The sequence below is a fragment of the Bombus vancouverensis genome, chromosome 6 (genome assembly GCF_051014615.1).
Source record: "Bombus vancouverensis nearcticus chromosome 6, iyBomVanc1_principal, whole genome shotgun sequence".
NCBI classification, from domain to species: Eukaryota; Metazoa; Arthropoda; class Insecta; order Hymenoptera; family Apidae; genus Bombus; species Bombus vancouverensis.
The window spans coordinates 4,513,113-4,524,204 of record NC_134916.1 but is presented as its reverse complement, the minus strand read 5'-3'; the positions used below and the strand labels follow the sequence as shown (position 1 = coordinate 4,524,204).

Genomic DNA, 11,092 nt, shown 5'->3' with positions numbered 1-11,092 from the left:
TATACACACACAAATACATAGATTAATAATTTAAGTAGGAGCTTTATATGATTATTGAAGAATTCTTTTACTGTGAATTATTTTAAAATCTACACTGTTATAGTACTCTAATAATACTTATTGTATAAAAGTTGTTACACCATGTCTTGAATGATATCGATTTCTATAACATATTATTTTATATACATCGATTTGTATACTGAAAATCTTTCCTTAAGATGCTTTTTAGGAAACAAGTCAACTCTTTCGAAGTTACTTTGAAATACTTATTACTAGTGCATTTTATACAGAAACATTTACGTAAATGTGTTGTATACGTTTAGCGCAACTTAGTCGTTCGTTTCAAGAAACTACCTTTTGTGATCTGCTACGGCATATTTGGAACCAACTGTGTTACTATAATAATTCAATAGTCATGAAATATAATTTGCATTTATATAAAGATATATGATCAGAAGATGCGTCGATATTTCAAAGTATAAAAAAAATGCAAAGCATATATTAATGGAAAATAACGATTTTCAACTAGTTATCATTGAATAACACGCTTTTACATACTTTCCTTATATTTCGTGACCAAATGTTCAGGATATTCGATCCAGAAGCGGAAATGCTGACTGATTTCTAAATTGTATCAATTAAACGAAAAGCACCTAATGGTAATTATTAACATAATATATCATATTATTTCTGTTATGATACAAAACATAAGGCAAATGTGTTTGCATCCTAATGTTTATTATTATTATTATCATGACTATGATTATTATTATTAAAATTATTGCAGCCTTGAATTATTATTATTTTTATAATTTATAGTAATTTTACAACAATTACAATAACTTAAACCAATGTAAAGTCAATTCAAAAAGTTACTAAAGTTAGTAAAACGAAAAGGAAATAGCTGAATTTCATATAATGCTAAGAATAATTCTATTCTATATTCTTACTAATAGTTTACAATAACAATATGTTGAAAATAATTAAATTTTGACCAACAAATTTATTAAAAACTTTGTTCTTAATATGTAGTTAAATGTATTTAACTTTTAAAAGATAGAAAAACAATTAAGTTATTAAATTTATAAATCACATTAATACAGTGTATTAGTTCATAGTTTCATTTCAATTCTTTTGTCAATACTTTATTTAATTATTTAACCCTTGTTTTTTTCCTTCTTCTTAATAACTTGAAAAGCACAAGCATTTAATTCGACATAAAATCTAACATAAAGAATCATAAAAGTGTGTTTACAAAAATTATTTAAGAATTTTTAAATACATGTTACTAATAACGAACTTGTAATAAAATTCAAAGAATTGTTTACAACCAAATCATTCTAAGTAATAATTCATAAAGTATAATTAAAATGTACCTACTTGTAATGCATTAGGCATCATAAATCACACGTTCTGGATCTTTTGTAAGAGAGATCTTTTACTTTCTTTACAATAAGATTTCCTTTTAGTAAAGATTAATTTATAACATAGTATTTACTTATTATAGAAAAATCACGAAATTGAAAAATTAATATCTATATCATTTATACAATCAGTATGCATATATGTATATATAATGATGCTTTTCATTATTATGTAAAACTGCATAAACATGAGAACAAAATTATGAATTTGTATCTATCCTGTTGACTTTTCCATATTATTTACTAACAACATTTGCTTTGAAAAACAATATTTACCTCTTGGTGCTATACTTGCCTAAATGAACAATCAAGTTCCTCTTTTGATTATAATGGAATTTAGAAATAGAAATAAGAAAGTAAACAAAGATTTGTATACTATTTGTAGACTCCTGAACATGATTGGTAACTTCAAAATTATCAATATTCATAGATAAAAAAAACTATAACTAATGTAAAACACTTTCTCAAATGAATTTATAATAAATAAATATATAGAATCATGCATAAGTGAAATATTATAACAAATATTTTACTGCTGTTTAATTAATACTAATATTGGTTTATCAATGATACTTTCGAATTAGAAAACACAGTTGGAGTGACAAAATGTACTTCTTTTTGTAACAAAGGACTGATCGTGCGAAAAAGACTTACCTGTTTACATAAAATCTTTGCTACTATTAAATACTAATAATTCCTTAATGATAAAATGCGAATAATTATAAATACATTACTATGTATATGTATAAAGTATTTAATAACATTATTAGTTGATATTATTGATTATTATTATTATATTATTATTGCATTAAAATACTTATAAATTGTAAATTATCTTGTAATTCTTTTACATTCTTTTACCTGCATAAACAAATCCTAGCATTCTTTATTTTCCTATAATTTTAAATTTTTGTCATGTATTACTCTATACATTTTAAACTTACATCATAAGCTATTGATAGAAGCATCAGAAAGTCAGGATCTAAATAGATTTAATTTGTTATTATTGCTTTAACTTTTTTATACGTGAATATTATATGAAGATTAGTTTCAATAATTTATATATTATATTTTGTCTGTGTTAATAGACAAATTCAACACATTTGAAATACAGTTTCATTATCGTTACCAAAAAACTCCTCTTCAAGTTTATTTTAATAACTTTTGTAATTTGGTTCTAAAATGATATTTGAAATATGTAAATAAATGTATACACTTATCTATCTGATAATGTTAATTTTAAATTGAACATTTAAATTATTTCCAGCATTATTAAGGCAAAGACTAAAAGAGGACTTAAATGTTTTCGAGGTGTGCATTTGGTTGTGATGAAAAAAAAGACCTGTAAAGGTCATCTTGATAGTGTTTCAAACATTTCATTAAAATTTGTTTGTATGTCAACATATATTTTGCATAATGCGATATTGTAGTATACGTAAAAATAAGTTTAGCAACTTAATTACAATGACCTTGAAGTGGTACCTTGCAAACGAAAGAATAATTTTAAATTGGAAGGATATAAATCACATAAATTACATGTTTTATCGACAGGAAGTAAAATTAAAAATTCTTGGTTGGACGATTTTTTAAACTTGCTTGTAACTAACCTTGCTTAATTGATTCCTTAGATTCTGAACTTTCATTTCAGCCTTCAAAAGTTAAAAAATTCTGCCCAGCAGCTGAAAAATTTGGATTTTCTGATTTTGCCACCTCGATTAGTTTCATCTATTCACCGTTAGATGGTAATAGTATTTTATAGTCCAAATATTGCCAACGTTAGGAAAATTTTAGTTAGAAGATCGTACACTTGATATAAGAATTTAACCCTAAAAATACGATGTTTAACACAATCTAAAAATATATATTATTCGTACATTCAAAACTAAATTTTGAATACAAACTGCAGAATGTCTCTTCTGCGCAAAGGACAGGTTAGCTTTTTTATTTACTTCATTTCATTATTTATGTTTTCTCAAATTTTGTAGGTTAATGAATTTAAAAACAATCTTTAAAAATTTTTTCGTTAAATGCACCTTAAATGTCTGTCACTACATTTTGATATTACACTAATTAATTAATTTATCATCTATTCATTTCACTTCTAGCATTGGGGTACTTTTGCATGTGTTTGGCACATTTTCGATGCAGCTTGGCAAAATCCATATAGAAGTGCACATTTGATAAAAAAATACCTTATGGGATTATACAAACCTATATATCATCCTATGAGTAAGTCAAATGAAATATATACATATGCATATAATAACACAGATTGCAAGATTGGCATAAATAATATTCTAAATGTTAATTTTTATATAGACCAGTGTGGTGACCACGTAATAGTAATAAATAGCAAAGAAATTGCATTGCGTGGAGATGAGTGGCAAAAGCGAGTATATTTTCATCATACTGGATTCCATGGTGGAGCTACTTGGACTCTTGCATGGGAATTACATAGTAAAGATCCTACTATGGTAGTTGACAGATTTTCATAAACTACTAATATATTAAAAAATTTGATTGCATTATTACAGTATATATATTTTTTTATTTGTAACATATAGATTGTTAAGAAAGCAGTTTATAGAGCAATGGATGGAACTCTGCAAAGAAGATATACCATGCAGAGGTTACACATTTTTCCTGATGATAATGTACCCAAAGAAATGTTAGATAATGTTACCAATCAGATTAAACAATTAAGATCTGTTCCAGTTAAACTGTATGATATTCCACAAGAGGAAAGAGATAAAATTCCACGACTTATAAAATATCCTAGTGATTACCAGCTCAAATAAAGTTATATATATAGATTTAAAATAAATTATCACATTATTTTAAAAAATTTGTTTGTTTCATTTTGATAAATTGTCACATAAAAGTAATGGAAAGATATTGAAAAATAAAGCAGTAAAATTTATATAGCATATTTTACTTTTTACATTTATTTACAAATTGTGAAATGAATTAAAAAATATCATTCATTGATAATTGGCAACACACCTTTAGGTTTCAATTGACTATCCAAAATTTTCTGTTCCTGTTCTTCCTTTTCTTTCAATAATCTACTATGTCGTTCAACTGCAAAATCAATTTCTCCAACTAGTTTAATAATTTTTCTCTGTAAATTAAGCATTTTATTTATTACGCCATTTTACTGAAAATTTTATTAAGAAAATAATATTTGAAATAATACCATATATTCTTGATGCTTTTGTATACGCTTCAACTGTCTTGAAGCATATGGGACAGGTTTATTATCTTTAAAAGAATAGTCAGACAAAGTAACCAATGGACCAGTAGTATTTGGATTTTTTGTCAAGTTTCTTCTGTAATTATTAAATCATATGACATTTCACAACTAATATATATAGATATAAGTTTATATTTTGCATAAAATTTATCCTTACGCTGCCCTCCATCTCTGATCCAAATATATTGGGAAAGATGTATGAAATTTATTGATAGCAACAATAAAATCTAAAAAACAAAAATATAGTTGATATCTGAACAAATTTTTTGGTTATTGTATAAAAATAGTAAAAGTTTAACAATTGTGATGGAATATATATGGTTTTGGTAGAGTAATTATTTCATCATATTGTAACTATTTTAAACAACTATTTTAAATAATTTCACACTGACGCGTCGAATAGCTTGTTCGAAGTATTGTTTTTGCCGTAGATAATGACATTTTATTTCGACAATATTTTTAAGGAATATTTATAATGCAGTTCATTTAAGTGATACCTCTGGTGATACTAGGTACATAAACCATAGAATATGTATTAATGAGGTAGACTACATTTAATGTTTATATTTTACATAATAAAGTAAATACATAAAGATATAATTTATTAATATTTTTTATATAACTGTACCTATTTTATATGTATATTAAAAATAAAGTCTTTTATACGTAACTTTTTATTGTTGTCAACTGGTGGCTCCCTTTAGTGTGAATATTTTGTGTGATATAGGGCAAATTCTAATGTCGCGAATTTAATTGTACAGCGGCGTAGCTGATACAACGAACAAAAGTTATTTAACAAGTTTATCGATTAATTTTAAAATTATTTATCAGTAACAACTGTGATTACTCTCAAATTTCATATATATTTTCCTTACCATGGGACAGAACATTGTCAACAAAGCATAAATCGCTCGCTTTCTAATATTGTAAATTCCAATCAAAATAATGTGTACTAGCATTAGTTAGTAAGAATTTGTCTTATTGGATAACAAATTAATCGTAGATTCTCATGTAAATCCAAGCGAATAAATGTGACCCAAAACTCATTTGGGTCACTCTGTGACCCAAAAAATAGAGAAACGTTAGAATCATTAGATCGTTAGGACCGTTACGCTGAGTTCAGTGTCTAAATAAATTTCATTAAAGCGCAAATCTTGTTAAAGTAGTCAATCTATTATAAATACTTAGTTTTAAATATAATTAGTTTAAAAAAAAATTATTGTTCGACTTAATCTTTATTGTTATGTATTTCTTCATTTAAACGTCGAATTGTTTGAAGTTGCAACACGAGCAGAGTGCTTCAGCATTTCACGGGCTGCAACCGTGCCAAATTCCCCAACTGTTGGGAAAGCCACGCAACACTATCAAAGAATCTTCTGATTTCACTTTGTGGTAGACTAAAACGAATTATAAAGTTGGCAATATGATATAAACCTAAGTGACTAATCCCAGAACTGTTATTATTGTCTTACCGACACAGTCCTGAGTCCTTGTGCCCTGGTATGAGAATATATACGTAGTATAATTTGAGTTTAGAAAGAGAAGTGTTTTGTATCTAATACGTTAGTGAATATCAAAATGACATCTGTGGATTCAGGAATCGAAACAAGTAACAATTCAGACGATAGTTCGATCGCTCAAAGTGAAGATATGACAATGGAAGAAATTAGTAATGCTAGTTCAGCTCCTACAATAATAACCTGCAATAATAATCACAATGAAATACAAGAAATTAAACCCGGCATTGTTCACACTATATTTAATCCAAATTCGTCTGTTTGCTTATCAAATATGCACGATGGTGTTCAAAATTCTACACCAGCAAGTAGTTCAAGACCATATATTGGTGTATCCCCTAATGTAAGTATTGTTTTTTTATATAAAATATTTTTACATACTTCTATATTTTGGTGATCACCTTTGATTTTTTCTCCTCTTATTAATATGAACGCGTTTAATACTTTTTCGTTATTTATAATGTAATTATTGTTAGTATGTGAAATTATTAATTTATGCTATAATAAATTATAGCGAACAATTAGATTACTTATAATAATATAGAAGTGATTAATATAACTACTTATTTTTCTTATTAAGAAAATATCATACAAATTTTGTGAAGTAATCACAATATAACGTATAAAGTATATAAAAAATAATTTGTTGCAGGTTTTAGAGGTTAAGTTCCCCTTCAGGTGTAATTCTGTTGGTTCATCAACAGCTAGAACATTTTTAGTAAACCGTAAGTTACTGTGTAAATCCTTTTTAATTATGATACCTTCAATTCAAATTACAGAAATCCAGATTTTTGTGCAATAATAATTAACAAAATATATAACAAGAAAATATTAATAATTACCTTATACATATTTCAACAACATAATTATCTTTTTCTAATAATGTTCTGCATTCTTCTTTTTAGAACATGTTTATTGTAGCAAAATAAAATTGACTAAAGAAAAACGCAGAAACCGTCACTGTGTTTCTCTGGTTGATGATTACACTCGTCTTGTTCAACATAGAATGAGAATTGCAGCAGCTACAAACAACACCATGGTAATGAAAATTCTTTTAGATTCTAATGTTTCACCTAACAGTGGTGATAAACAAGGACGAACTCCTCTTCATCTTGCCTCTTGCAGGTAAATTTGACCCACATAACCAACACTAAATTACCATTTTTTAATAAATATTTCATAGTAGTAATATTATATGCTATTACAGGGGTTATACAGACATGGTTCGTTTGTTATTGGAATATGGCGCAGATCCCAATCTTCGTGATTCTGTAGGTAATACACCATTACATTTAGCAGCCGTGACAAGCAAAATATCTGTAGTTACACTCCTTTTAAATGCCGGAACGGATCCCTTATGCTTAGATCAATATGGTTATAATCCATTACACTTAGCACAAACAAAATTAAAGTTATTGCAAAACTGTAAAGGGAAGGATATGATGAAGATCAAAGATGAAGTGCAAAGCATAATTAATATGTTGTTGGCATATTTACAAAAGTATAAAGATACTCACAAAAGTATGGAAACCTTGAGTAGTTTGTGTTCACGTTTATCTTTATCAAACACGTCAAATCAAGTTCAGGATGATGTGAAAGATTTATTGGCTAATTTAGATGCTCTATCTATAACAAAGTAATCACTTATTTACTTTACCAAACTAATAGTTTTATAAATAAATTGATGTAAAACAAAAAAGTGATTAACAGTATGCGTTAAATTTAGTTTGCTCGTAATGGGTTCATTTTAATCAATTAATTTACACACTGAAATTTTTTTTTAAATTTGTATAAGTGCGCAATATAACGGTAAAGTTTTGATATACAGTAGAACAGAGTAGAGCTATAATTTGGAAAGTTGTGCGAATGTTAATAAAGTAAGGTATTCGACTTTGACTCATTGACGATAAAAAGAAATATTTACATTTTCTTAAAGTCAAACTATATTTCGCTCGCTTATTATTCTGACTTGATTCTGTATGTTTCTATTGACTACAAAACAAATCAAGTTTCGATAATTAGCTAATAGGTATTTTATGAAACGCATTTTATAAATTTCATTTTGGCCTCGGAGTGTTATACTTTTGTGTGCTATATTTTCATGTTTTTTTAAATTACTATTGTTTTGGATTTATTGTATTTACAAAACTTAATGCGGATTCCATACAGTACAAAAAAATAAATCGTAGGATATCACATCATTAAATCAAGTATGTATTTGATACAAACCATAATCCTCATAAATTTCATAATCCTCATAAATTTCATATTCATCATAAATTTCAATTCATTATTATATATTATATATTAACTATACACTAATATGAAAGTTTGTATTTTCCTTTTCTTCACTCAACTAGTTGGTTTAAATAATAATCGCTAAATAACCATAGGATTATTAATTTAAGAAATTATTATGATTTGATTTTGATAAGTTGTTATGCATATAATGTGCAAATAGTTTTTCTTCAAGACGATTAAAAAATGTTGTGTTACATAAACTTTTTTAAGTTTATAAAGCTGCAAATAGAGTGCAAAAATAAAAGCTGAAATTTATACAATTTATATAGATATTGATAGAGTAAGATTGCTCATGTAAATTTATCTCTATAAATTTTGAAAAAAGGATTTTGCTTTATTTTTTATATATTTATTTTACATAATATACATATTTACATGTATATTATTTTGTTTTTCAATAATTTCTTTTTATATTAATATTTTCTATACATATCTTCTGAGTTATTAAATATCTTATTGATATTGAACTTTATGTCCCCCTTTTTAGGTTTTCAAACAATACAAAACAATAAAGATATAAAAGTAGGCTGCAAGATATATTGTAGCATATACATACTTCGTACTTTCATTACTATTTTAGGATGTATGACATTTTTTAAATTTTAAATAAATACATAAGCTAACAAATAAAGTATAGTTGTAAACATATATCCTCATTCATTCTCATAAAAAATTTCAAATAGAAAGAATCTTAAAGTGCATTCCTAATAAACGTCTTCAAAATATTTCGATTCTTATATGAAATATTGTGTGCTACAACAGTATCAATTTTGTTAAATATTGTAGTTGTCGCACTGTTGTATATATTCTTTCACTCTGTTTGCAGCCTCAACACTAACTATGGGAATTATATAAATGTGTGAACATATGAACAAATTATGTCGAATTCAAGTTGTTAGCATTTACCTTGTAAATATATATCTTTTACATTGATATTCCCAACTAAAAAAAGAGTGAAATATTTAATCTTTAACATTGAACATAATTAAGGTTTTGTATAACTTCTTGCAAATTATTCATTTACATAACATTGAATGACATTAACTAAATGAAATTCTGTTTGAATCTTACAGTACTTTTTATTCTTATACAATATTAAGATGATAGTGAAAATTGGTGTAATTTTTCAAGTATGATGTATGATGCCTGAATTAGAGTGATATTTCTAGTGTATTATTGAAAGCTAAGTTCTATATATATCATGATACGAGTTTTGCTATGATGGAAATACAATTTATGGTCGCGATACTTTTGTAAGACTAGAATTGACAATCGTGAAAGATCATGTTTTGTGTTCTCTATCCATATATAAACTTATAAGCAACTTATGTGTAACTACTTTATATATAAACTGTAAATAAGTGATTTCCCTGTTAGCAGTACTTACGGCAGATCTATAAATAAAAAAAGAAGTATCTTGTTTCATACGAATTTATGTATACAGGAAAACTCTAATTTTTCCTGTGTTAAGCTGCTTCAATCAAGTGCATTAAAGAAAACTGTGAGTTTTTCTTATATTCTGATATATATCAGTTCCTTTTCGTTCATTTTTTCTGGTTATGTCGTAGCTGTATGCAAATAAAAATATATATAACATTGGAAAAATTATAGTTGTATCAGATTGAAAGAAGCTTGGTTTGATTAATCAGATTGAAAGAAATTTTATGGTGATTTTCCTTGTATCAATATCGAAATAAATAAGTGATAAACTAGAGTTTCTTTTTTATGTACATAATTTTATAAGTGTGTTAATGTTTTTGTAAGTTACAAATAATTTGTAATTAATTTTTGTGCTATCATCGTAAAATATAGATAGGAATGTCTTTTTATAACTTGCAACTTCTGTAATACTCATTAAATTACAAATATGATTCAGGATGACTCACATTTATATTGGTATACTCTAATATGTTACACACTGGCAACTATAAATATGCAATTTTTAGGCACAGAAATAATATTCATTAACTACAATAGTTTTAAGCAAACCACGGGATGATAGAGGTTTTATGTAAAGAAATTTATTATCATATATATTTGCTATCATACTAAATAACTTTCATTATTCTCAAAAACATTAACGATCGTTCCGCAAAAAAATAGCGGAATAACAAAAATCAATATACATTACAATATTGATCTCATCGATGACAAATATTTTTTCCTTTGAGCGGTAATGTAGCGTTTCTCTAAGAATATGCAAAAATTTAGCGCTTCTTTATTTTTTTATAACGAGATGACTATTTGTCCTATTTTTAATGTTATAATATATATTGAAAGGAACTAGTAAAAATGAAAAAACTTAGAAAAAGATCATGTGTAACACAATTACATTTGTTGAAAATTTTGGGACAAATATCGAACAAAAATGTCATTTACAGCCTTATGCTTTAAGTTAAAAACCCTTATTAGTCACATTTCTACAAAAAACATTTTTATAAAATAATTGTTTAATCATTATAGTTAACCTCAAAATTTTGATTATCGATCCTTAGAGATTTTAAGCATTCTTCAGTATTTACAATAGTTTCTTAGCTCATGACTATATTGGTACATACATTCGAAAAAATGTGTCTTAATTGAAGTAAATTCATTTC

General features: G+C 26.1%; 3 protein-coding genes across 4 annotated transcripts; 2 read left to right on the top strand and 1 right to left on the bottom strand.

Moving 5' to 3' along the window:
* The first annotated feature begins 3,195 nt into the window (after positions 1 to 3,195).
* mRpL13 (mitochondrial ribosomal protein L13) lies at positions 3,196 to 4,351 on the top strand. Its single transcript, XM_033340898.2, has 4 exons — positions 3,196 to 3,355; positions 3,530 to 3,653; positions 3,744 to 3,898; positions 3,989 to 4,351. Exons 1-4 carry the CDS (start codon positions 3,332 to 3,334, stop codon positions 4,220 to 4,222), a joined length of 537 nt encoding a protein of 178 aa, XP_033196789.1. The 5' UTR covers positions 3,196 to 3,331; the 3' UTR covers positions 4,223 to 4,351.
* On the bottom strand, positions 4,336 to 5,219 carry mRpL52 (mitochondrial ribosomal protein L52). Of its 2 annotated transcripts, none has more exons than XM_033340899.2 (4): positions 5,070 to 5,219; positions 4,835 to 4,904; positions 4,621 to 4,753; positions 4,336 to 4,545 (listed from the first exon to the last, which is right to left on the bottom strand). In XM_033340899.2, the coding sequence occupies exons 1-4, from the start codon at positions 5,116 to 5,118 to the stop codon at positions 4,402 to 4,404; spliced, it is 396 nt and encodes a 131-aa protein (XP_033196790.1). In that variant the 5' UTR covers positions 5,119 to 5,219; the 3' UTR covers positions 4,336 to 4,401. The 2 variants fall into 2 exon arrangements, with proteins under 2 accessions (XP_033196790.1, XP_076475220.1); XM_076619105.1 differs by having other exon boundaries at positions 5,175 to 5,217.
* A 696-nt stretch (positions 5,220 to 5,915) lies between these two features.
* Positions 5,916 to 10,209, top strand: LOC117160247 (ankyrin repeat domain-containing protein 54). Its single transcript, XM_033340893.2, has 4 exons — positions 5,916 to 6,537; positions 6,847 to 6,919; positions 7,100 to 7,319; positions 7,402 to 10,209. Exons 1-4 carry the CDS (start codon positions 6,256 to 6,258, stop codon positions 7,832 to 7,834), a joined length of 1,008 nt encoding a protein of 335 aa, XP_033196784.1. The 5' UTR covers positions 5,916 to 6,255; the 3' UTR covers positions 7,835 to 10,209.
* Positions 10,210 to 11,092: the final 883 nt, after the last annotated feature.